This window comes from Pungitius pungitius, chromosome 18 (genome assembly GCF_949316345.1).
Source record: "Pungitius pungitius chromosome 18, fPunPun2.1, whole genome shotgun sequence".
Classification (NCBI taxonomy): domain Eukaryota; kingdom Metazoa; phylum Chordata; class Actinopteri; order Perciformes; family Gasterosteidae; genus Pungitius; species Pungitius pungitius.
The window spans coordinates 8,971,109-8,997,219 of record NC_084917.1 but is presented as its reverse complement, the minus strand read 5'-3'; the positions used below and the strand labels follow the sequence as shown (position 1 = coordinate 8,997,219).

General features: G+C 45.1%; 2 protein-coding genes across 3 annotated transcripts in view; both read left to right on the top strand.

Moving 5' to 3' along the window:
• The first annotated feature begins 285 nt into the window (after positions 1 to 285).
• On the top strand, positions 286 to 20,561 carry atp2a2b (ATPase sarcoplasmic/endoplasmic reticulum Ca2+ transporting 2b). 2 transcript variants are annotated; one of them, XM_037485171.2, is made up of 24 exons: positions 286 to 962; positions 1,284 to 1,301; positions 1,435 to 1,517; positions 3,218 to 3,322; positions 4,909 to 5,047; positions 10,566 to 10,646; positions 11,116 to 11,201; positions 11,556 to 11,711; positions 11,846 to 11,987; positions 12,210 to 12,376; positions 13,867 to 13,955; positions 14,161 to 14,263; positions 14,373 to 14,504; positions 14,621 to 14,740; positions 14,851 to 15,069; positions 15,243 to 15,366; positions 15,541 to 15,752; positions 15,853 to 16,073; positions 16,168 to 16,370; positions 16,460 to 16,545; positions 16,663 to 16,796; positions 17,058 to 17,175; positions 17,286 to 17,406; positions 19,565 to 20,561. In XM_037485171.2, the coding sequence occupies exons 1-24, from the start codon at positions 845 to 847 to the stop codon at positions 19,576 to 19,578; spliced, it is 2,991 nt and encodes a 996-aa protein (XP_037341068.2). In that variant the 5' UTR covers positions 286 to 844; the 3' UTR covers positions 19,579 to 20,561. The 2 variants fall into 2 exon arrangements, with proteins under 2 accessions (XP_037341068.2, XP_037341067.2); XM_037485170.2 differs by lacking the exon at positions 19,565 to 20,561 and having other exon boundaries at positions 17,286 to 18,914.
• Positions 20,562 to 21,058: 497 nt separating this feature from the next.
• Positions 21,059 to 26,111, top strand: part of bcr (BCR activator of RhoGEF and GTPase) — a 59,205-nt gene continuing 54,152 nt past the window's right edge. The window contains exon 1 of the mRNA XM_037485169.2: positions 21,059 to 23,664. Within this exon, the coding sequence (XP_037341066.2) occupies positions 22,044 to 23,664 (1,621 nt within the window). The 5' untranslated portion in view covers positions 21,059 to 22,043. The remainder of the gene's footprint in view (positions 23,665 to 26,111) is intronic.

Here is a 26,111-nt window from a genome sequence, read left to right as displayed (position 1 = left end):
ACAGAATCTGCTTGGAAAACTCCCAAACGACTGGCAATTATGAAATAATTCAACAAACACTAAAGTATCTTCATGGATTTTTTTTTTTATTGCTGTCAGTATTGCTAATTTCCACAATGAATATACTAGGCTGCCTAACCACCAGCTTGGCTGATATGAGGACATTTCTTGGAAACATTTGTCACGTCTTCATTCCCAGCTCCGTTGCCGTGGGGGGGCGGAGCCGAGAGAGGAGACTTCCGGTGTATCCCACCAATCAGCTGATTCCACATGCGGACACTGAACACCGCATTCGACGCACGCCAGAGCTGCAGAGGACAGACGCGATTGGTGCGGAAGAGGACGCTGGCGTGATTCCGCGACACACAGGCAGAGCGGCTGACGGGAGCCTTGCTGCAACACAGCCACATGTTTTAAGCCATCTATTTGTAGAGAAGAGAAAGGTGTTAGAACCCTCTACTTGAAACTGCTAGGTTGATATGAGTCATTCGTACGTGGTCTCACAGGAAACCTAGCGGGAGACACCCGGCGAATTCAAGAAGCCCTCCAGTTAGCCAGCGTTAGCCTGTTAGCTGTCCGATAGCTCAGGAGGAGCCGCTATTTCGTGCACTCCTTGCCGGGCACCTGCGCGACTTGCTGCTGCGTGTTACAGCTCATTATCCGGTAACAGTCACTACAGCGGGTTCTCGCTCCGCTATTTCAATTACTCAGTGTTAGTCCCCGGTGGTGACACCAAAAAGGGGAAAGAAGAAGGAGGGGGTCGGGGGGGAAAGAGATCCGTGAGAGGTTGCGGTTGGGACCAGCAGGGCGACGCAAGCGGTTTGTCTTCGAGTGGCCGTTCACCATGGACAACGGACACACAAAGACGGTTGAAGAAGTTTACAGCTTTTTTAACGTGAACGAAAGCACAGGTCTGAGTTTAGAGGAAGTGAAGAAACAACGGGAACGATACGGAGCGAACGGTAAGGCGTTTATTAATGCTGGTTTGTTTAAAGAAGCCCAGCTACGCGGCTCCCGTTACGTATTGTAACGGGCTGAACGCGCAGGAGGGCTGTTGACGTCACGATCTGTATTTTGAAATATTGGCACGCGTCCTTTTCTGTGACTCACTTGGCGAATAAATAACACCTCGTCGTCCATTATGATACGCTATCTGTGTAATCTTTGCACCACTAAGTCACAGCAACAGGGATGTTGTAATTAACTAATCGGACGTCACTGCTATTTAAACGCCTGCTTTTCATCTCCCCTTTTGTCGGCGGTCTGGACGGGATGATCTGCAGAATTGCCAGCTGAGGAGGGTGAGTGGACTCATTTGGGAAAAAAATGTCAATCAATATCCTCTGGTGCTTTTGTCAAGAGTCATTTATAAAGGTTTTTTTTAATGAATGGGAAACATGGTTTACTCAATTATTTTTCACCTCTGTTTTCAAGGTAAATCCCTTTGGGAACTGGTGGTTGAACAGTTCGAGGACTTGCTTGTGAGGATCCTTTTACTTGCCGCCTGCATATCCTTTGTAAGTATAACACTTGTTTTGTTCTCTGTACAGATGTTTTGTTCAGTGTTGACTCTCCCCGTGTAAAAACAAACAAGCTCCGGTTTGACTTGTCCAAAGCCCGCTTCTATGTCTTTGCTTGTATGGTATTAAGATTAATAGGATTAAAACTATCTAATCGGGCCCTCGTTTGAAAGAGGTACGTTCAACCTTCAATTCTACATAATGGTGACCAGTTTGAGGGTTTTGGTGGTCTTGTATGATGATACAATGTATTTAGTCCTTTTTTTCAACTTTCAGGGATGCAAACAGCGCCTCCCGCTTTTTTCACATCAGTTTGGGTGACTTGTGTGAATCGTACAGATCCCAAGAGTTCTTTTTTTTTAAGGGGAGGGGGGGTTCTGATTATCATTTAATTAAGTAATTTGCACGTTAACAGCTGACCAACAATTATGCAAGGCTCTCAAGTGTGGATGGATATTTGCTGCGGGGTTAGGGCTTCAATTACCTTTCTCTTTTTTGACCATACATGAGTTTGCATCCCTGGACTTTAGTCCAGATCAGTTAGTTCTAAGATAAAAATTATTTTCAGAGTGGAAAGAAAAGGCAATCTGTCGGCTGACAAAACCCAGATGCTTTTCATGATTTCATTTTATAATATGATATGTCAGCTAGGCCTTCGTTCCCGTTTCAACTCAAGTCATCACAATATCTCTGGGTTTCTTATGTTAATGCATCAATTATCAAGAACTCCTTAATTAAAAAGTAATGCTGACATTTTGTTCATCTTGGACGATATACCTACAGAACCTCACTAGCCAGTGTGGTACGTTTTTGGAATTTCCAGCGTGTTCTGTGTTTGCCTGTCAAATAGTGAAAGGGACGGAAGTCTCCATGTCTCTCTAATGATTGCATTCTTTGCTGTTAACGTACCAAAACACAATAGCGACGAGTGAAACTACTGCAATGCTCATCGTTGCTTGAATGGCCAGTTTTTTTGACACCATCGCCAATACCGAATGACAGTGCCATACATGAACATAAGCGACTTGCAATGCTTGTGTTGTTGTCACCACCATTGAGTGACAGTCCTCACTGTAGTTTATGTGTGACACAGTGTTAGGTTAACTATCAGGGGGACCGTTTTTGTTCTACGGTTGGCTGCTGTCTTACTGGCTGAGAATATCATCACTCCCCAAAGCATGGCAGTCACAGCCAGCTATGGTTACAAAGCTTATAAGTCACCAGCTGTAGTACAAAAATCCCCGATCTCAATCACAGAAGCACTTGCAGATAAATGTACATTTATTTTAGGCTACAAGTAGACCCTTGCATTTAATGTTTGATGGGCCATGCCTAAAAAGGTTGGGAGTAGGAAACACACTTTCATTTCCTTTAACACGCTTGGCACAGATTCTAAAAGAGGAGAAAGTGGTTACTAAACTGTATCTCGCATGGCTTTCTTGGCCCAGTTTCTGCAATACTGGCAGAAGCGGGCATGGTATTATGAATAATTAAACAATTGTTACGTACTTACAATCGTTGTGCCAATTATGTCAAAGTGAATTTCTGGCACAACTTTAATTCTAGTGGTAAAGTGTTTAAGTTTTATTTGTTTTTCTGGGTCCGAAGTTAATGTTGTTCCATCAGGACTTAAATTGTCAGCAGCTCAAACTTTGTACTTACTGTTCGTTCATTCATTCTCTGTTCTGTGCGTTTAGGTGCTGGCCTGGTTTGAAGAGGGAGAAGAAACCATTACAGCCTTTGTGGAGCCGTTTGTTATCCTGCTTATTCTCATAGCCAATGCCATTGTTGGAGTCTGGCAGGTAAATAAATCACATTCACAAATCTACCTCAAACTGAGTTTAAAAAAATTGCCCAATGTGTTGAGAATGTGCAAGCTGCATAGCGGTCTTGCAGTATTAATATACCATAAAACTTGTGATTAAATCGCTATCCGAACATGAAATTGATGCATACAATTAGTCATTCAGTACATAAAGATATGTACTGAATGCTAGCACTAAATCAGGACAATGGCAACTGTTTTTTAATGTTGCTTGTGAGCAGGTATTTTAATGCCTGTGTATTTCTGTGGGCCTGCAGAGGCTTGGCTTTCCCCCAGGAGCTACGGTGTCTGTTCCTTTGAGAAGCAGTATTGATTTGTCAATATGCACCTTAATAATAGATAGGAAGCAACAACGGCCATGGATGGTGCTCATCTGCACACACCGAGAAACGTATTATCCCTTTCTTTTAACGGCATGTTACCCTGGAGCCTGTTACAAAGAAAGCGTACTTAGACGACGACTAATGGTGTTGGATAAAAGCACCCTGAAGACAGTAAAACATCTCCTGAGTGGCCATAGGTCAATTACCTGACCTTTGGGTTTAAAGTCTATGTAATTTTAACTGAATTATTTCTCTGCAGGTCATGAGTATGGCTATTTTTCTTACTCATTTTATTTCACCAGAGAAACAATACAAAACATGTAAGGCACACCACAAAGCCAAAGAGGCCGCCTGACTGGTTGGGTGCGTCACTGCTGGATTTTTCGTTCAATTAAATACTTGTTGAAGGTCGTGCTGAGGCTTGTGTGCAAATGGGGAGTTGTTTCAGTAAGTGGTTGATTGTTTGACTCTGTTTATGTAAACAAAGTCTCTGCGAATGATTTAGAGGTGGAGGAGGGTGCATCTGCTGGCTCTGCGCTGGGTGGTTTCCCTTCAGCATACAAAGAAGTTTGATTGCTTTGGGGTTTTTTTGCAAGCGTTCTTTACCTTTCAGGCCCTCACCTTAACACAGCAGTCATTTTCATGACCGTGTGACGCTGTTGCTATTTGTTGCAAAAGACTAATGGCCTGGGGTTGTGTGCCCTGTCTTGTCATGTCTCGTTGAGTGCAGCCTGCCTGCCTGCCAGGCTGAAGGCTGTCACTGAGGCTGTCCAGTCTGAGTGCAATCTGTCAGACACAGGGAACTCAGCACTAAGTGAGTAGAATGATCAGGAGAAAACTAGAGTTTGGGGTAACCAAAGAATTTAATTAAAAACTGAAAACGCATTTGGAATAGAAAATGCAAGGGTACATCTGAGAAAAGAGAACCATGTGACTGAGGAAAAAGCTTTTTTTTTCTCCCCCACACTTGTATGTCCCAGTGTTAACATATTTCTGCACTGCTTTCTGTCAAAGATCACTCATCATGTGCACTTAGTATATATATTTTTTGCTTTGCTTATATAAAGATTTTCTACTAATCCATCCCTTTTGAAGAATGGTGCTCTAACTAAAACCGCATATATGAGACGGCGCTCTCTGTTGTCATTTATCTCTTGTGAAATGCTCAGTGTTGGTGTAAGATAGCCTTGTTTCTTATTTCTATTCCTCCTATTTATTTCCTCTTATTTCCACTTCTCAGGAGCGAAATGCTGAAAATGCCATTGAGGCGCTCAAGGAATATGAGCCTGAGATTGCCAAGGTGTACCGCCAGGACCGGAAAAGTGTCCAGCGAATCAAGGCCAGGGACATTGTGCCTGGGGATATCGTGGAAGTGGCAGGTATGTATTAAAGGGAGAACATGCATTGTTTTGAAGTGGGTTTGTACCAGGTACTGCTCCTTAGTCTGTGTAATGCTGGCCACGCTCCCAGTTTGGGAAAGGTTGTTAAATTAGTTTTTTTTTAATTAGTTTTAAACGGCAAATGAGCAAAGCAATATACAGCTGTGGACGTGGGCAGAAGAAAGACATATTTTAGCCAACTACAACAAATCAATATCACTTTAAATTGCTATATTTAGAATATTTTTCTGGGAACTCAACTCGAAGAGAGATTATGGAAAAGTTCCAGTTCAGGTCCTCGTTAAAAAGGGCTGTCTGACAAAAACGAAGATGTAAAGGTTTTTTTAATACAGCATACAGATAAACGGTTATTAACTTTTCAGCTGGGTCTTTCAGGTTTCTGAACTAAGTCGTGCTGCTCACCTTGTCCAAAGGGTTACATTGGTCGGACTCTCCAAACTGGGGCCGTGCAGGTGTAGGCCGCTGTAGGTAACGCACTGAATGAGAATAAGCAGCTCACACAAGTATCCCTTGGAGAGTTGTTTATTCTAGCCGTGTCCCAACCTGAAGTGTGTGCGCCATTAGTGGCGTCACGGCTACTTCCGATTTCTTTCAGACTGCACATCCAGGAGCTTATTTAAACATGTTCATTTTTTCATCTTTCTAGCATTGGAAAGCTTTTTTTTTTTCATCAGAAAAGTACTGAGGAATTGATGACAATACTTCAGCACACTGATGCTTTTAGTGACTGTAAGAGATGTGCCAAAGATATTGTTCATGTGCGCTGTAAACACCACGAACAGTGTTATGACGTGAACTTTAAACGTGCACACATCCAGCTGATCCCTCATCCTGTTCATCCCTCTTGAAAATGTCCGAAAAGGTCAATAAATTAGTTATGTAATACAAAGGCCCAATATGTTCCCCAAAACCATTTATTACTTTCCTGACCTCAACTTGAATTGTAAAACGAATTTCTTTGGCTCTCGCGTCCCTGCTCGTTTCTGTTGATTTGGGTTTTGTTAGTGTTTCTCGGTGGGCCTCTTCCTGTCTTTTATCTTTCTTCTTGTCTTTGTTAATGATGTAGCTTACCATAAAATAACTTCTTTTGTCCCCAAGCAGATGTTAATGGACTGGAGTTACATTATAGACTTCTTCATGGTATTTGTCATCTTGTCAAAAGCTAAAAGACAGGGTCGTGGATTAAATAGGGTTGCGACACATACTTAAATAATCTGCAATTTTAGTCAATTTAGAGCAGCTAAAGTACAGTAGTTGTCTTGACAATCCTTATATTGACTTTATTTAATAATTGTATTATGTAACCACAGCTGCCCTAATTGGATTCTGAATCCCGAGGCTGCTGTGGCCTCCTCACCGTTTGCTTGTCTGAGAAGAGAAGAACTCAACAGTGACCGCAGTACTTGGCATTGTTTCGACAGATTGTTCAACCTGCCAACCCAAAAGGTTTTAGTGGGACCACAGGGGAATCGAACAAGCAGGTCGACATGCTTTATGCACACGGTTGCAGCTGTTATTTGAAGTAGCGTCTGTGGCAGCAAGCAGTTTCACATAAATATGGCCTTACGTCTGCTGCATGGGCCTCTGGGGTGAGATGAGTAACCAGGTTGGTTACAATCAACATGTTACGCAGTATCTACACAAAGTACCAAAGCTCACTCAGCGAGTTGCAGTGTGATGGTTTAAGGATCCATGAGCGTCATGCCAGTTTGTTGTGAAGCCAGCTGCGAGGATTTCTGCCGTCACAAGTCAGATGCTGCGTCTGATGAATGTTTAGTTAGTGGATCTTCTTTGTGTTGATGGTATTGTGTTTTCAGTGTATTTATTTTGGATATACCGAGGGCTCTTGTAGGCTTGCAAGATTTCTCTCTGACACGGTTTCCTAAATTGGCTAGTGGTCACAGTTGGGTGCTTTGCTGTGTTGCATAAACAGTTGGTTTTGCTGCAGTGCTATCACTGCACTCAGTTAGCTGTTTGTTGTTTTTTGGCACAGGACCAAATGACACACCTGTCCCCTTATGGATCAGTGGCAGATCTTAATCGGAAAATTTTCACTGTACAAGTCCATAGAAAAGTCTTGTCTCATAAAAAAATACTTTTAGATGATATGTTTGTATTTTAGATATTACTGATTTTGTGGTATGTAATAGTGATTATTTAACCGAGGTCACACGACACCAGCTTGCCGTATTTTACACACTTCTCAAATGGCCGTCTTTTAAAGTTCTGGTTTGTCCCAGAACTGAATGACTGTCACAGAGCATCATCACACACTACTAGATCCTTCGCTGGGAAGAGTTCCCAATGAGGTCTCCAAACTACATTGTGTGATGAAAAAACACACGTGCGTCGAGGAAAACAGGTTCTTGATTTCACACCTTTTTATTATTCATGCAAACAGCCAACAAACCTAGATGCAAAAATAACTTTGTCTCATGTTAAAACACCAGCACATACGGGAGAGTTCCGGTTGTTACGAGTCAAGCTCGACCAGGTATTCCCTGAACCTGTGCCTTTACTCCCCGAAAAGTCCAGATGTTGAGCATGCTAGACATCTGGAAGGTGTGTATGATGTACCTGCGTGGCCGATGGCTTAATTTTTAAGTTTACACACTGCACCGTTCAAGCACTGATTGGTGAGCACTGAGCCAAAACAGATTTGCCTCTCATCTGTGGCTTTTGTCAAGTAAAGAATAAAGCCTATGCCAGAGGGACGAATGGTTGAAATGACACATGACAGGCGTCCACCTCCGTATGTACAGAAGTTGCTTGCGAAAGCCAAAGATTCTTTTTTTTTTCTTCTTTAATTTTATTCTCTGTGGTTTTTGTTTTACTGCGTCATATTTTATTGTACGAGAGGTTCTTAGTCAGTTGCCAAAGCGACGGCCTCGACCCTTGTAGCAGCAACATTCTGCGCTTTAGAAATAAAAGAGGGCTGTTTTCTTCCCACTTTCTTTCTCATTCCCCGAGTGGTGCTCTGGTTTTGTGTTAGACGTATGTATGTGTGTATGTCTGACAGACCCCCTCTCAGAGACAGCCCAATAGGATGTAACATTTAGAAAGGGCTACTGACTACGTGCTAGAATATCAGGAAGCCCCAGAGTCTGCAACAGAAAATATACAACCTCTAAAAGTGTCACTGGACCCCCCCATGATGAATAGATCTGTGTAGTGTAACTCTACGATGATGTTTTGTACGGTTGTCTTGTGCAAAATGTTCTTTGACTCATCACAAGAGTCAACACTGACACCATAGTTGGCATGGAGTTTGTCCTTTGACCATGGTTAGTATGTGGATGGAAAGGTAGGCACACGAACACTGGGAGGATGTGAAAGCTCTTTGATTGCTACAGGCTGATGGGCTGTTTTCACTTTAAGTGTATTCAGACTGCCATGTGTCCCTCACTCTAGGGAATAGCCCTCATGGATAATGCTCCTGTGTTCACATTGGGGAAAGGTCCCCCGAGGCCGGCCATTCTCCCACAAAAATAAGGGCATGGGATGCAAGATGAAAGGAAAGCTGATGTCACTCTTAAGTGGAGGCAGCTGTTTTAGGGCAGTGCAGCCAAATCTGTAAATAATTTCAAAATAACTTTATTTTGTGGCAAAATCTTATCTACTTACAAAAATGTATCATGACTGTGGAGTTGTACTATTCAACTCCTGCTTGAATACTATTTACATTCTATAGTTCATTGTATTAATTACAAAGGTTAACAATTGAGTTGAGTTTTTCCCCTGTTCAGTTTGAAGATATTTCCCGAGGAGGTTTTCTAATTGGCGATGGGGTGTCTGAACTGTCCTACGGTGCTTTGGGGCTTGAATGTTTCCAGCGACTGCTGTTCCTGGTCAGCTGTCTTTCCTCACGCTCGTTGATCTTCCTCAGTGGCTCTCGTCCGCCGAGAGGGATCTGGTTTGATGTCAAGAAGGTGATGATGAAGCAGCTTTGACGGCTTCGCGTCAAGTAGAGGACCAAATTTGGTAGTGCAGCCCATGAGCGCGATCGCTCACCGGGAACTCGGCGTTCCCACATGTGCATTTGCAGTAATAATTACGGTACGGTTTGAACCATGCAGCGACGTTTGACTTTATCGGTTCCTTAGTTATTGAGTAGAATATACTCTCCTCAGTCTTTGAGTGGTGGGAATGAATAAACAGTTAAAAAAAAAAAAAAAAAGACGACGTCACACTGTTTCTACTTTAACTCCAATGATGTGGAGCGAATTCTCCTTGCTTGAAACTGGAGTTTAAAAAAGAAAAAATGTTTTTCTCCCCCCCCCCTCAATCCAGCTGCACATGTTTGCAAATGATCAAAATAGTTTTCCCATTTTTGGACCCGTGTTTTGTCGGACTCTTCTAACCCCCTTCCTGTTCTCTCGTCTCACCCCCTCCCCTCCTCCATGCGGACGCCCAAGGGTTGGTTTACGCATCTGTCGCCGTTCTACATAGTCCACAGAGAGATCTCCAAGAGCCGCTCGGATATTGTGTGTGTGCGTGCGTGTGTACGTGTGCGCGCGTTCATTTAAAGCTGAAAATAATATAACGGTACCACTTCTCTATCATGCATTTAGAATTTCATTAAAATATCAGCAGTCGATACTGGGTGCTTCTTGGGGACCCTAAGCTGGAACGTAGTAGTAGTAGTAGTACAGATTCCTTCTGAGAACATTCTTGCAGGTTATATTTCTTGGTTTCAGGTAATATATTGCTTGTTTATTTTTAGGGCTTTGAAATGAGAAAAGAAGAATGCCATTTAAAGCATGCATAAAGATAGATATGCATCTGTACGTTGAGCAGGGTCTGCTATTTAAATACTTATTTTTCTCTTCAATCAAAAGCAAGTCCTCAACACTTGCTTTCTGGCCGGATCAGAGCCCGACTGCAAGGGAAATCCTACAGAGTAGTCAAACCGCTTTGATGCCCTTTTAAGCCAAGTTAATAAACGCCAGTGGCTTTAATGTTAATTATCTGTTCTCTGAAGAGGATACGCTTGTTTGGAATTTGGAGTATATTTACATTTGACATTGTTTTTTACTGGGGATTGCTGATCCCTTGTGTTAGTGGAAAGAATGAGCAGCAATCTATTTACGTCCTGTGTAGGAGATGAGTGGAACATTAATACTCTTGTTCCGTCAGCCTCTTTCCAACACATAACTGGAGTTTTGATTATTTTATCACGATTTTATAAGAGCACGAGTTAGGTCAATATAGCATTGATTGTATTTACAAGACTTCTGTCACTGTATGTGCGTGTGGACAGACTTTGTTTGTTCAAAGGGCTTATCTTATCTCTGCAAGTTTTTTTTTTTTTCCTTTTCATGGGAACATTTTTATGTGTCCTTTCACTGTATTTGATCAATCTGAACATTGCTCGTCTACTTTCGTCGCTGGTATTGTGCAAAGTAACCATCAACCTGTTGTCGTGCCATTTACAGATGCTTTTAAATTGTAAAGCGGTGCTTAAGTGTCTCTTGTGCCTTGTCGTTTCTGTCCACAGTCGGTGATAAAGTGCCTGCAGACATCAGGCTTTCCTCCATCAAGTCAACAACGCTAAGGGTAGACCAATCAATCCTCACAGGTAACTCACTTTCTTCCTGTTTGTGTCCCTCTGCCTGGAAACATTAAACATAATTAGATATCTTGAATGTTTTCCTTTTTATAGTTTACAATTATTAAATATATTACCATTTCCAGACCAAGGACATGCAACGTCCTCATTGGACCCAGTTGTCATGGCTGTCGAGTCAATAACAAAACAGAGTGGATATTGATGGATGTATATTAGAGAAAAGGTTTATGGGAATCAAGTCCGTAAGACGCTCTTCTTCCTGTGCTGCCTTAATTGGTAGTAAAATCCACAGGACATTTTAGTGTTTTTTTTTTTCTTTCACCGTTCATGGCTGCAGCACACTTTGATTGCAAACTCTTGTCCGTACACGTATGCCATCAGTGTCACCCGAGAATCACAACTACCACTTTGTTCTCTCCCGTGTAGAGAAGTTCTCACTGCTTCCGTCTCTTGTGTCCCTTGTTTCCGCCTCATGCAGGAGAGTCTGTGTCTGTGATCAAACACACTGACCCTGTGCCTGACCCGCGTGCTGTCAACCAGGACAAGAAGAACATGCTCTTTTCTGTGAGTGACCCACAAGACCTTTTAAGTCTGTTCAATACAGTTCACACTTTTTCTGTGTACTTTGTTCTGCTGGGATCTCCATACCTGTCTTCTTTATTGTTCATCTCGCTTTACATCCATTTCAGTCGTATCACATTCCCTCCATAGCAACAGCCACTTTTTTCAAAATGCATTCATGGACATATCACATGAGGACTGGCCACATGTAGATACTTGCTGCGTCTTAAAGCTTGTCTGTGTCTTTCTCACACATGTGTCGGTATAGTTGTCAAACTAGTTTCAGCCCTCTGCCAAGACGCTTGATGGGTAATGTTTTTGGCTTTTAACTACCCTCCCCCACACCCAACCGCACAGGGCACCAACATTGCAGCTGGTAGGGCTGTTGGTGTGGTCGTGGCCACAGCTGGCAATACCGAGATCGGCAAAATCCGAGATGAGATGGCAGCGACGGAGCAGGAGCGCACCCCCCTGCAGCAGAAGCTGGATGAGTTTGGACAGCAACTATCCAAGGTCATTAATGTTACATTACACACTTTGTGCCCCGGAACTCAATTGAACATCATTTATAACGTTGATTTCTATTTATGGTTTATTGGTTGCTGTCACTACAATATTTACATTTAAACTAATACATATACTTTAAGGTTATTACACTGATCTGCATTGCTGTGTGGATAATTAACATCGGACATTTCAACGATCCCGTCCACGGAGGCTCCTGGATCCGAGGTGCCGTCTACTACTTCAAGATCGCCGTGGCACTGGCAGTTGCTGCTATCCCTGAGGGTAAGCTAGAGAAAGCCTTGACTTAAGTGATGTCACAAAAGATTCCTATGCCGTTATTCTTACTGCACAACAGTGGTTTAGATCAATTTTACTTCATTGGTTTTTCGCAAAACTTGTTGATGTAGGAACAATGAATCCTCACCTCTGTCACCGCTTATCTCCTTTCTTATATGTCTTAATCCTCTTTTTCCTTCCTGTGGTTCTGTTGCTATTTCTCACCAGGTCTGCCTGCTGTCATCACGACTTGCCTAGCTCTAGGAACGCGGCGCATGGCCAAAAAGAATGCCATTGTCCGCAGTCTGCCGTCCGTGGAGACTCTCGGCTGTACATCTGTCATCTGCTCTGACAAGACCGGCACGCTCACCACCAATCAGATGTCCGTGTGCAGGGTAAGAGAAAAAGTGAAGGTGGCAGAGAGCGAACAAAAGCTGGGTTGTGTTTTTATTGTACCCATGCGACTTAAACACCCACCACAATCTACAAGTATAGAGTGATATTGTTAATGACCTGTGTTTTGGAAGGGGGGGACAACCTTCAAAGTCGAGCCCTTGCAAAATCTGAAATCAAGTACAATTTCAAATCGTATGCGATACGTAAAAGTAGAGAGAGCTGAGCACATTTTTCTTTAGCACTAAGCACTGCTAAAATATACAGCATGAGGACTTCATGAACTATTCTGTTTTACGTTGTTTCCCTCCCCATCTTTCTTTGTGCTATTCCACTTGCTGGTCGTCTGCTTCCCTCCTCCTTCCTTCCCTCCTCCTTCCACTCTCCTCCCTCTTTTTTGTTTTGATCAGTATGCAGTAGTTAGACATTTGCAGCAGAACCATCCGTAGAGTTGCATAACTGACCTTGTGTTGAAAGACACCCCCCTCCCTCGTTTATTACCTCTTCTCAGTCTCAACCTGCACAATTTGCAAGTTGATTTTATGTTTAGCAATTTTTTTGAAAAGCCAAGAATGCTATTCCTGGCTATTTAAAAGGCACTGACTGTGCTTGACTCATCCAAACCTCCTGTGTCCAAACAGCGCACAGTAAGCGCTGAGTGACTGAATGTTTTCTCTCTTAATTAAATTCCTTACCTGCTCTGTGTTAGGTCGAGGACTGCCTCTGAGATTCCTGCTTTCTTCTTCTGACTGACGCCTTACATTTACATTTGAATCGGACGTTTCTATCTTCATTTTGGACCTGTTCTTCTCAATGTTCGGGCAAATGCAGTGCCTTGTGTGACTGGTGAATGCATGACCATGTCGTCCACGCTTTGAATGGTGTTTGAATGGTGTTTGACCCTTATTTGCTTTTTTCTGATTTGACCTCCTTTGCTGATAGCAAAATCTCTTTTTTGTCTGTTTTTAAAAATGCTTTGATCAGAAACAAAATATGCACATATTACTTTCATTCTGAGTAATGAAATTATTATTAATTTTCTGAACAAAAGAGTCTCCTTAACCACTGGTTTTGGATACTCAAGGTCAAACTATTTCCCATCTATAAACCGTTTCCATGCCGTGTGACTGCACAGAGAGGAATACTATGTCTATGATGGAATATGTCTGCCTTCCTGTAAGATGACATTTGTGGCCCCTTCCCACCATAGCACTGTGTCTGCTATATGTCGGCATTACATTACATTACATTATTACTATACTCAATCAGACTCATGATGTGATGGTGTCTTTCCCATCAACAGTAGTCCTCTGCCACCTGCTGGATGCAGCGTTCATCACAATCGGTGTATTTTTCTGTCCATCTTTAATTTTTGGCATTTAGACCAAAATATACAGTGGAATGGATGGAATATTGTTGAAGCTCATTTTATCGACCGGTCATGCGTGAGTGAAGTGCTAATGAGATGTCTCTACAATGTTTGTGTTTCTAGATGTTTATCATTGATCAGGCAGAGGGCAATCATTGTTCATTAAAGGACTTCACTATCACCGGCTCCACATATGCCCCAGATGGAGAAGTGTGAGTATTGCATCTCCCGTTCCTGTGCTGTACAATATGAAAAAGATGCATGAATAATTGCAGTACAAAGCTACTTTATAACATTTTTGCTTTGGTTTATTCCATGTGGAATAAATCACCTTTTGTTTTTGTTTTTTTTGTTTTTTTTAATGAAAACTAAACCGTTGGCTCAGTGGTTGCTTACTGTTTACATTTTTTTCTTCAGGTTCCATCAAGGCAAGCCAGTGAAATGTTCCCAGTACGACGCTTTGGTGGAGCTGGCCTCTATCTGTGCTCTCTGTAATGATTCCTCATTAGACTTTAACGAGGTCGGTATTGAATCTTTTTCTATGTTACTCCGACATTATCCTTGAGTGCCCATGCAGCGCTGTTGATGATTGCTTACATGGTTGACTGACTTTCTGCTTCTGTGTTCAGACGAAAGGTGTGTTCGAGAAGGTGGGTGAAGCCACAGAGACGGCTCTCACATGCCTGGTGGAGAAGATGAACGTGTTTGATACGGATGTTAAAGGCCTGTCCAAGATTGAAAGAGCCAACGCCTGTAATTCAGTATGTAGCCCTCTAGTCTTCAAAGTCAATTCCTTGTGCAAGAAATTATATTTACTATTTGCATCAAATATGATAAAACAAACCAAACTGCGATTGCATTTTAATCTAATCTTTAGGTGATCAAGCAGCTGATGAAGAAAGAGTTTACTTTGGAATTTTCCAGAGACAGGAAGTCCATGTCTGTGTACTGCACCGCTAACAAGGCCCGGTCCTCAGTTGGCAAGATGTTCGTTAAGGTACGAAGTTGAAATATTATGGATCACATTTGGATTTGAATCGTCCAAGATTCTTGAGCCCGGCGGAGACTTTGCTCTGTATTCTCACTCCTGTCAATGCCTTCCCATAGGGTGCCCCGGAGGGAGTGATTGACAGGTGCACACACGTCCGTCTAGGCAGTACCAAGGTTCCCATGACCCCTGGCATCAAGGAGAAACTAATGTCGGTGATCAGGGAATATGGAACTGGCAGGGACACGCTGCGCTGTCTGGCTCTCGCCACCCGAGACCACCGCATGGTCAAAGAGGAGCTGAAGTTGGAGGACAGCGCCCGCTTTGTTGAATATGAGGTGACAGCGTGGACTGATTAATACAGTGCAGTGCTCCACTTTGAGGTTTTGTGTCACTATTAGTGTCTTGGTTCCTTTTCAGGTTGGGACGTTATTGGTTGTCAGCGTCTGTATAAGTGGAGGAAAAGCTAAATGATAACCGCGTTGCATCGTTTTTTTCTTTCATCATCCAGACTGATCTGACATTTGTTGGCTGTGTGGGCATGCTGGATCCTCCCAGGGCAGAGGTGGCGGCCTCTATTAGACTCTGCCGCCTTGCAGGCATCAGAGTAATCATGATCACTGGAGACAACAAAGGTACGTCGAATCACATCTATTTAGAGATAACATTTGACTCTCTCAAATCATTTTTTTTAAAACGCTGATTCTGATGTGCAAGAGAACATTTGACTGCTGCACACACACGTAATATGATCTTCCAGAGTTCTGCAAACTTGCCGTAAGATGTCATTGTGCTCTTTCGTATCACAGGAACGGCTGTGGCTATCTGCAGACGTATTGGGATTTTCGGAGAGAATGACGATGTTTCCAGCATGGCGTTCACGGGCCGAGAGTTTGATGATCTGTCGCCCGCTGCACAAAGAGACGCTGTGGTCAAGGCCCGCTGCTATGCCCGCGTTGAGCCTTCGCATAAATCCAAGATCATAGAGTACCTGCAGTCCTATGATGAGATTACAGCAATGGTAAGTAGAACGTATCAAAACTGACTTTTGTTTCGCACTAAGCATGTTTCTATTTATGATCCATGAGGGCTATATGAACTATTATCTACTTACCAATCAGACTGGTGACGGCGTAAACGACGCCCCTGCTCTGAAGAAGGCTGAAATCGGCATTGCCATGGGCTCGGGCACAGCTGTGGCCAAGAGTGCCTCGGAGATGGTGCTGGCCGACGACAACTTTTCCACCATTGTTGCTGCAGTCGAGGAGGGCAGAGCCATTTATAATAACATGAAACAGTTCATCAGATACCTTATCTCCTCCAATGTGGGCGAAGTTGTCTGGTAGGGAGAACCGCCTTTTTATATAACAGTGTTATACCGTAACATCCCACAGTGTCTTTAACTCTTTGATAATCGTTTTTGCTTTTGCGTGTAGCATCTTCCTGACTGCGGCTCTAGGGTTCCCCGAAGCCCTCATCCCCGTCCAGCTGCTCTGGGTTAACCTGGTGACAGACGGTTTGCCGGCCACCGCTTTAGGCTTCAACCCACCGGACCTGGACATCATGAGCAAGCCGCCGCGCAACGCCCGCGAGCCCCTCATCTCCGGGTGGCTCTTCTTCAGATACCTAGCCATCGGATGTAAGTGGCTGGGGTTCGTGTAGCGTTTCCCGTCAGCATCTATCCACTGCATTTGGGTGTAAATGATATCTTTGCTGCTTCATCACCAGGTTACGTTGGTGCTGCCACTGTTGGTGCTGCTTCCTGGTGGTTTGTTGCTGCTGAGGATGGTCCGAGGATCACATTCTACCAGCTGGTATGAATTAAGATAACTACTATCCCGTTGAAGATGTTTCTTTCAACACAGACTTACTTTATTGAATCTGACGTCTGCTTAAATGTTTTTCTTTTTTCTTCCTTCCACTGCTCACAGAGCCACTTCCTGCAGTGCGGCCCGGAGAACCCAGACTTTGCGGATCTGGACTGCAAGGTGTTTGAGTCCCCTTACCCCATGACCATGGCCTTGTCTGTGCTGGTCACCATTGAGATGTGCAATGCCCTAAACAGGTTAGTTTGAGAAAAGCACCTGCCCAACTATGATTACCACTCACTGATAATGCTCAATGTGACCAATTTAATTCATTTTAATGTTAACATTTTTCATTGTTTTCTGCAAGGCTCGCTGTTGTGTTACTAGTCTTTGTCAATGCCCGTGCTACAACATCCTGTATTTTCTATCCATTTCTACTTTCATCACAGACCCTATGTTTTATATGGCTAAATAAACGTGCATTTTAACAAAGCAATCCATTTGTCTACTTTGCTCAGCGTGTCTGAGAACCAGTCCCTGCTGAGGATGCCTCCCTGGGAGAACGTGTGGCTGCTGGGAGCGATCTGCCTCTCCATGTCCCTTCACTTCCTGATCCTCTATGTGGAGCCACTCCCAGTGAGACCCCTTTCTTTGAGTTTGAAAAAAAGTTCACGATGATGCGATGATAGTGTTTCACTATCTGCCCGCTCTCCAAAACGAACCGCGTACTTTTGTGTCGCCCACAGATCATCTTCCAGATCACCCCGCTAAATCTGACACAGTGGCTGATGGTGCTCAAGATGTCCCTGCCTGTCATTCTACTAGACGAGATCCTAAAGTTTGCCTCCAGGAACTACTTGGAGCCTGGTAAACAACTGGAGAAGCCCGACGGCAGCAAAGGCTGCCGCCTGTCTGCATGCATGGAGGGCATCTCCTGGCCCTTCGTGGCCGTGTCCCTCCCCCTGGTCCTCTGGATCTACAGCACCGACACTAACATGGCCGACATGTTCTGGTCCTGACTGACTTGAGCACAACCCGCCTCTCCCCCACCACCATCACCTCCCTCTGTCCACTCCTCCTTCCCCCTCTTCCTTTCCTACGTGTGCATAGCTTGCGAGTGTGCGTGGTCGTAGAGTTAGTGTGTGTACTTGTGCGTGCCTACCGTGTGTGCGTGAACAAGAAGGACCAACTTTAACACATGAACAAATTATATGAAATGTCAGCATTGCGAAGTCACCTGTTTTGAGTTGGAATCAAATTATCTTTTTCTTTTTACTGAGTGAGGGTTAGAAGACAATTACTCCTACTTGCAAATATGAAAGGAAACATACTGTTGCCAGGTCTTTTTATTTAATGTTAATATTGCCTTCAAGGTTTATAGTTTGGGGAACATCAGTTGTCGTATGTCACAACACTAACGGCAAATTCTTTTGTTTAGCTTCCCTCTTCATGAACAGATGATTAAGATATCAGAAATCCATTGATCTATACAGAGATTGAATTTTATGCAACTTTATTTCTTATTTTTTTAAATGGGTTCGTCAATTGTTTGACCAGTGGCTTGGATGCACAACCTTCATTTTTTTTCTTCTTATGTTAACCATTGTGTCTTTAGTATAAACTATTTCGGAGAGGAAGTGCTCCGTGTGGCAGACGAGGACAGAGAAGGTTTGGGAGTGAACGTTGGCTCCGCTTACACACAAAAAATATCTAAAAACAAAAGCCGCATGTCCTGTGACCAAGCATGAACTGTATGGTTTCTCATTGCTAATTTAATTTTGATTGTCCCACTGAGTATACATTGACTACATTGATGCTTTGTTTTTTTTACTATAATGATTTGAAAACAAGCCAGTTTTTCTGCACTGGGCAGAGCACAGCTACCTCAATATGATTAAAAAATGTTTTTGCTCATCTCTGGATAGTTTCTGAACGGTCTTGCTGAAGCGTAACATCTGAGGTGTGCCCCTATTTACTTGTGCAGAAAACGAAAACAAAATTTTCCTTTTCTCTAATATTTTCACGGATATATTTTGTTTGTATTGACTTTCATTAACTTTATTTGTGTTTTGCTTTGGAGAAAGAACTAAGCGGGTAGGATGTATGTTCATTACCATCTCCATGTCGTTTGATTCAAAGGAAGGTAATTGTAAAATCCTGAGAAATACCAATGCAAAGCGTACTCGAAATGCATTTGGATTGCAAATAAGAGACCAAAATGTTGTTTTTTTTACTTCCAAAGAAAAATACACTCATAAACCCTTTGAATCAAAAAGCTTTCTGTCTTTTTTAATGATTAAGGCCACTGGCTATGAAGATTACTCTACCCCAATGTTGATTTTCTATGTGCATATAATACTTGAATACAAATCATTTCAGACACACACATGCTTTGGCATCCTCTTCAAAACGTGACGCACAGGAGAGATCTAGTGTTTATATGACTTTAATAGTTGGAGCCGGTCATGTGTCTAAACCGAGTCAACTCTGCTGATCTCAGACCCTTTAAGCTTTTTTGTGTAAAGTAAGAAATCTACAGCATGTTTTTGGGGTAGAAGCCTGGGCCTGTGTGGGTGGGTGTGTGTGTGTGTGGGTGTGTTCCACTTAACCACTGTGTGTTTTTCTTCCTCAATGCCTTCCATCGGCTCCCCTGTCACTAGAGTGAGTATCCATTTGCTTTGTTCAAACTCTACTAATACCAAATCAATTCATTAGAATCTAACGGTAGACTTTTTCCAGAGAACGCTCTAACCATTGAATAGAGAAGCATTTCTGGACATTTCTCACCGAAAGGAGTTGTTTGATGTAATCTTCCCATTTGAAGGAGATATGTTGCATGTTCATGTCCATACAAATATAAAATGATTAGGTGTTGGAAGTCAATCGTGTTTGCTATTGTGAATGTCACTGTGCTGTTCTTTTCACTTGCCACTTGCCTGTAATCCCCCCACCAAAGAACAAATGACTATAAATACACTGCTTTTAGTGTTTTGCACTAACACTTTCCCCTCTCCTCCTTTTTTAGGTTTGCTCTCATAAAAGCTCTACAAATCTTAAAGAGCGGGCTCAGAGGCTGCAGTTGTCTACTGTCCAGCATGTGTGCCCGCTCTTAACGTCACACACCTCAGATACCATGATGACCAGCAGCGAGTGCACCCTTGCACAGACAAAAAGAAAATCGGGGGAAGGCATGTTTCAGCAATGGTAAAGGCCAAATACAAAAGGGTGACATTAAAAGTGGTTGGGTTGGAAATACACTTCCCTTTTGACCGCCTACACACCTTTTAACAGACTTATACCTCTGTGTGCAGATGCTTTATCTATGTGACAATAGTTTTGTGTGCAGGGAAGTTTTCAACACCCTCAACGTTCCTTCTTGCATGAAGATCTTGTTTCTGAGTTCCATGGTAGCTTGTCTGCGTAGAGAATCTTTCATCTTTAACAACTGGGTAGAATGGTCTTAGCTGTACATTAGTGTACAAAACATTCATGCATGCATTCCAGCTGTATGTAGGCTTTGCAATTTGTATTTATAGATTCTAATGTATAAAACTTAAATGACATATAGATGTTTTTAACATGGATATATCATAGATATGTAAATCACTGTTTCTATCGTAACGGTTCGAGTAATTTGCACAGAATTGGACATGGAGAGATGACTCATGCTGAACTTGACTGCTCTATTTGCGTTTTTTTAACTTAAATTTTTCCCCTTTGACAACTGTGGGCTGATCAGTGATCCATTTAGTTTATAATGAAGTTGTCTTCAGCAAAGCGGACACTTTGATTCATTTGTAGTCTTGCTATACAACAGTGTTGTCATTTTTGTCTCTGCATTATTATTATGATTATGTATCTTTATCAACTGCTGTAAAACTGTGATCCAATGTGAGGAGGCCCAATGCCGGACCCCTCAGCAACACCTGATCGAAGAACAATAACATGTAAAATAGATCGTTATTGATGACTAATAATGGTTGTACATGCATAACTGATTTTTGGTTTCAGGTAAATAAAAAAACATAGTATTTAAATTCTGTCCCTTTGCATTGTTGCGTAGTGAATGTTCTGATTAATACACAAACACTTGTTTTAATAATTTAGGAAAGTTCTACACTTGGAATATGTTCTTTTGTTCTGTGTAACTATGGTATCAAAGTAGTGAAACCAGTGTTACTGCTGAACTAGTAAGAGTATTACCCCACTAGGTGGCGTCGCTGGGTTAAAGATATCCCTAAAGTCACAGCACTCCACCTGCATGGCAGGTAAAGCCGTTAGCTGTTCCAGAAGGTGTAGGATCATATCCTGAAAACATTATTTTTATTAAATGGCAATTAACCGCTATTAAAGAGGAATATTACGGTAAATGGCAGCATGAGTGTGAGACACCACAAACCAGCAATCACGCAGTAAAATAAAAAAAAGCAACTGCGCCACGTCTATCGGTGCTCATGAAAAAACACGCGTTTCTCCTCTTTTCTAATACACAACAGACCGTTTCACATCCTGTGCAGACGCGCATCTGGACCCACGCGGGGTGAAGGGAGGACCTGCGCTGTCGCTTTAAATCTGGCCCCTCCCACTCCTGCAGCCCCCCCAGTGCTGCTGGCCTGAGATGGGAGCGCACACAGCGGCACCATCACGGCCGAAGAAACGGGATAAACCGGGAGAAGAAGCGAACAAATACAACACCGCATAGGCACGGTTGGCAGCGGGAGGAGGAGAAGGAGGTATAACGTACATTTAAAAAAATGGGGTTAACGGAACATTTGATTTGCTTCAACCGGATCACACCGCTTGATCGCGTTCTCTGAGAAACTCCGATGTGGTGGTCGCTCGCGTTTTGCGCTTTTTTATCCTTTCTCTTTGAGCGCCGCTGATACAAAGGCGCTCGGTCCGGAGCAGCAGCACCGCATGAACGGACCCGCTTTCACGGACACGCGCGGAATGCTGGACACAGGCAGTGAGTAAAACCCCCTCAGCGGGATTAAAAACACTTTCTCATTCTTCTTCTAGACACTATTGTCACCCCCCCTGCGCGAGGATAGACGATGTCATTGTGTCAAGGCTGAGATTTTGGAAGAATTAAAAAAAAAAAAAAAACCCTTCCTTTTTGAAAGTGTCCTTTTCTGGAATAATGCACGAAGGAAAGCTGCATGAGAGCGCCGCTTCTTATTCCCTCTCACCCCGCACACGTCCCCAGCGGTCCCTCTGCCCGACCGGCCGGTTCCTCTGGTTCAGAATGGGATGCGTCGTCGTATCTGCGCAGCGCACGACGAGCGTCAGCGCTCGCGCACTGTGTCTCTGAGCGGCTCACCTGAAGGCCCGTGTCCAAACGCTGTCCCTGCTCTCTGGCCGCAGGTCAGGCCATTGTTGTCGACAACCGGACCCTCGAAGGACAAAACGCTGCGCCCTTGGATTCATTCACCCTGTGGTGTGTGTGTGTCTTTGTGTGCACGTGTGTGTGTGTGAGCCGGTTGCAGAAATAAATTAGACACAGTATGGTGGAGCCGGTGGGATTTACCGAGGCGTGGAAAGCTCAATTCCCGGAGTCCGACCCCCCCAGAATGGAGCTGCGATCGGTCGGAGGCATCGAGCAGGAGCTGGAGAAGTGCAAAGCTTCCATCCGGCGCCTGGAGCAGGAGGTGAACAAGGAGCGCTTCCGCATGATCTACCTGCAGACCCTCCTGGCCAAGGAGAGGAAGAGCTATGACAAGCAGCGGTGGGGCTTCAGGAGGACGCCGCTGAACGAGGGCATGGATCCCGCTGCCACGCAGGGCGCCGAGTGCCAGTCCCAGCAGCCGCACATGCAGGAGACCGGCGGAGTTGGAGTAGGAGTAGTAGGCGGAGTGTATGGCGGCAGTATGGAGAGGAGCCGTTATCAGCCTCTTGGAGACGGGGCCGGGAGGTCCAAACCCAGGCCCCCGCCGGCCAGGAAGTCAGCCTCCCACGGGGACGGACTGGAGTCGGCCTTCGAGGTGCCCCAGCAGGCCGAGTCGACGTCTTGCGACAACCTGGATGGCCTCTCGCCGTCCAAGCAGAAAGGCGGCATCTCTGTCTCCCCCCGCAGACTCAATGTTCCGCCCACGGAGAAGGACCTGCCCTCCGACCCCAAGGACAAGCTGGGCATGGGCCTTGGCGTGGCGGCCCTTCGGTCCAACTTTGAAAGGATCAAACGGGCTAACTCTCATTCTGTGGGTGATATTGCAAAGGGCCAGGAGAAGCAGCAGCAGCAGCTACCGCCGCCACCGCCGCCGTTCTACTCTAACATGGAATTCCACCACGAGAGGGGTCTGGTCAGGGTCAACGACCGTGACGTTTCTGACAAGATCAGCACCCTGGGCACCCAGGCCATGCAGATGGAGCGAAAGAGATCCCTCCACTCTCTCCCAGGTAACCTGGCAACGGCGGCAGGAGAGCTCCGCGCCAGGCCAGTGTACAGAGGCCGTTCTACTGAGAGCACCTGCGGCTATGACGCCGAGTACGAAGACGGGGAACCCAACCAGCGGAACGCAGGGCGCGCCAACGGCGGCAAACCTCCGCCTCCTCCATGGCAGCCCTCGGAGTTCCAGGCCTACTCCAGCGTCTATGTCGGCGGGGTGATGATGGGCGAAGGTGGCGTTGGAGACGGAAGAGTCGGCGGTGGGAGTGGTGGCGGAGTCACAATGAGAGACCTCGGAGGAGCTGACGACCACCTCCTGACCTGGCCACGCCGTTCCTACTCCCCCGGGAGCTTTGAGGATGTCGGTGGAGGCGGTGGCTACACGCCGGACTGCAGCTCCAACGAGAACCTGACGTCTAGCGAGGAGGACTTCTCCTCGGGACAGTCCAGCCACGTCTCGCCCAGTCCCACCACGGCCTTCCGCCGGCCCTTTAGAGAGAAGAGCCGCTCGCCGTCCCAAAACTCCCAGAACTCCCAGCACTCCTTCGACAGCAGCAGCCCTCCGACGCCTCAGTCCCAGAAGCGTCAGCACCGGCAGCAGGGAGGCCACGTGGTCATGTCTGAAGCCACTATTGTGAGCGTTCGCAAGACCGGTCAAATCTGGCCGCCTGGTGCCCATCATGACCTCGTGCCTCATGGTAGAACGTCCCATGACAACAGTTTCCATGGGGACCACCTAGGTGAGTGGCGGCCGCTGTATCTAATCGTTTGTTGTGATGGAAAGCAGGTGGGCTGGACCCCAGAGGGAAAGTGCGTATGTCTGGATTTGTGTGGAGGAATGAAAAACTGAATGGCTCGAATGAATGTAATTTAGTCCTGTTTGGCACCAGTTCTTTCATATTTTTTAGCCTCCTCTAAACGCCGTACGGCCTTTTACTCTCCCAGCCACAAAGCAGCCAAAACGATGACGTGATTGATAGTGTGTGCGCACGAGTGTGTGTGTGTGTGCGCCCTTTGGACAGCCCTGCGTGGGAGATGAAAGATCCTCCTCTGCTTGTTCCTGGAATGTCAGCCGGTTGGGTGAACAATAAATGCGGTCAGTCTGGGTTGAAATCTCGCTTCTCTCAGACGACTCCGAACGTGAAATTAAATTCGCAGGTGTCCGTCTGCTTCTCTGTTTCTGTCTGAAACGCGATGGAGTGGAGGACGATTCTCCAAGCCGAAACCTTTTATCGCAGAGCAGGACAAAAGAAATCGACTCTCCAAGCAATTATGTACCGTATCCCTAACTCCTTAGTCGCTAAGCCATGGCAACTGTAATACTTTTTCTTTTTAAAGCAGATAGCTATGCAGCCTGGAGCAAAACTTGGCAGTTGAGAACCCGACAAAAGTGCACGGTCTCTCAAAGAATAATTTCTACAGTTTCCATCGCAAACCAAACACGGCTCCGGCAGTTCAAATATTTGACATGATTTCTAGTCGCTGAGCGTTGTTTACCAAGGTGCGGTGAGCTGCAGTCGAGCACAATTTCCTGTTTTTTTTTCATCTATTTATTTTTTTAGGGTGCACTGTATTGTAACAGATTTGGTACTGGCGCCCCGTTGGACCAGAAAGGCGTCATGGCGCTCCATCCGGTGCCTGGACAGTCCAGGGGAGAAGAGGTTGTCAGATAGATATAGTGAAAAGGAGAGAAACGGACATGAAAATGAGAAGACTGAAAGAAAAAGCGAGGGGGGGGGGGGGAAGTCAGGATGCCGGCTGCACCTGTACAGCAAAGACTTTGGTTTAAGTTCAATAAAAGGCAAAATAATCCAATGATTGTGAGATTCAGTACCACAGACGTTGCTGTCATCTCCCCTGGGGCGTTACACTCTGAAACCCGATGCCCCTCTTTGCCTAAATATCCTGAACAGAAAACGGGTCTCAGTGCATCTATAATTCATTCATTTGAATGGAACCACCGACACACTCGTCCCTGGTGGAATCAACCAAAATGGTTTTTTTTTCAGACGGGACCCAACCATGAAGCCACAGCGCCAGATAAACCGCTTCACGCCGAAAGGGAAACGACCTCTTTTCCTTTTTGATGACGAGTAACGGGCAAAACGGCGTTATCACTTGGGTACGTTGGCTGGTGGCTCTGGCAGCTTTTCGCATTGGGTGGATAGCGAGTCCCCGGCAAATGGCCGGCTAATTCTCCCAGCTGCTGCGTTTCAGGATTATCGCCGCGCTGTCTGCTCTCTTTGTTTCAGCATCTCGGCCCGCGACAGTGAGCCCTGCGGGGAGTTAGTTAGGCGAGCCGGAAGAGCGGGGGTCAGAGATTGAGAGGAGAGGAAGAGGGTGGGGGGGGGGGGGGGTGCGTTTAGTGGGATAATCTGGAATTTGAACATAAGAAGTGAAAACGTTGGCTAGACGCCCCGCAGAGTGGTTTTGTTTCCTAGCCGGGCTTTAAGCCGAGGGCAGACAACAAGCGTGACGTCGAAAAGGGAAGGTGATGTTCTAAAGATGCACATTGAGTGTGAGTGTTTTCAGTGGGTGGCGTGATGATGAGGATGATAATGAAGAGCGGGACGGTATTGTGAGGAAGACTCGAGGGAGGCAGAGTGCAAGGCGGAGCTGTCGTTTCTCGCTTCATTGGTCAGGGATGCGGGGGCCGCACACAGGCACAGATGGGAAGAACTCTCCCGTTGCGTAACAGAAACACACACACACACACACACACACGTTTACTCATACACCTTCGGGCTGCTTTGCCTTCGGCCATAGGTGTGTTTTTCTGACCGGGTCCAGAGACGGGAGGATGTTTCCTGCCAGAGGTTGAGTGGGTTCGGGAGTGTCATTCAGTGGGAATGCTGAGATGCGCGGCAAGTTATAAGCAAGACTTGTGGGAGAAAAGAAAAATAGCGAAACACGTTTGGAGGCACAGCTGCCAACCTTTCCCTTCTTTAAGCAGAACCAACATGAACTAGGTTGACTACTGACGCATCTCGATCACGTTCCTCAATACTTCACCAGAAGGTGAACATGAAAAACCAACCACGCAGTCCAAACAGTTCTCACTCACTCACGCACACACAGGACTGCAGTTGAAGGTGAAACAAAGAACTGATTTGTGAAGTGGCGGATGAAGATCCGACCCCCCCCCCCCCCCCCCCCCCCCCCCCACGTAATACCAGCTGAACATTTG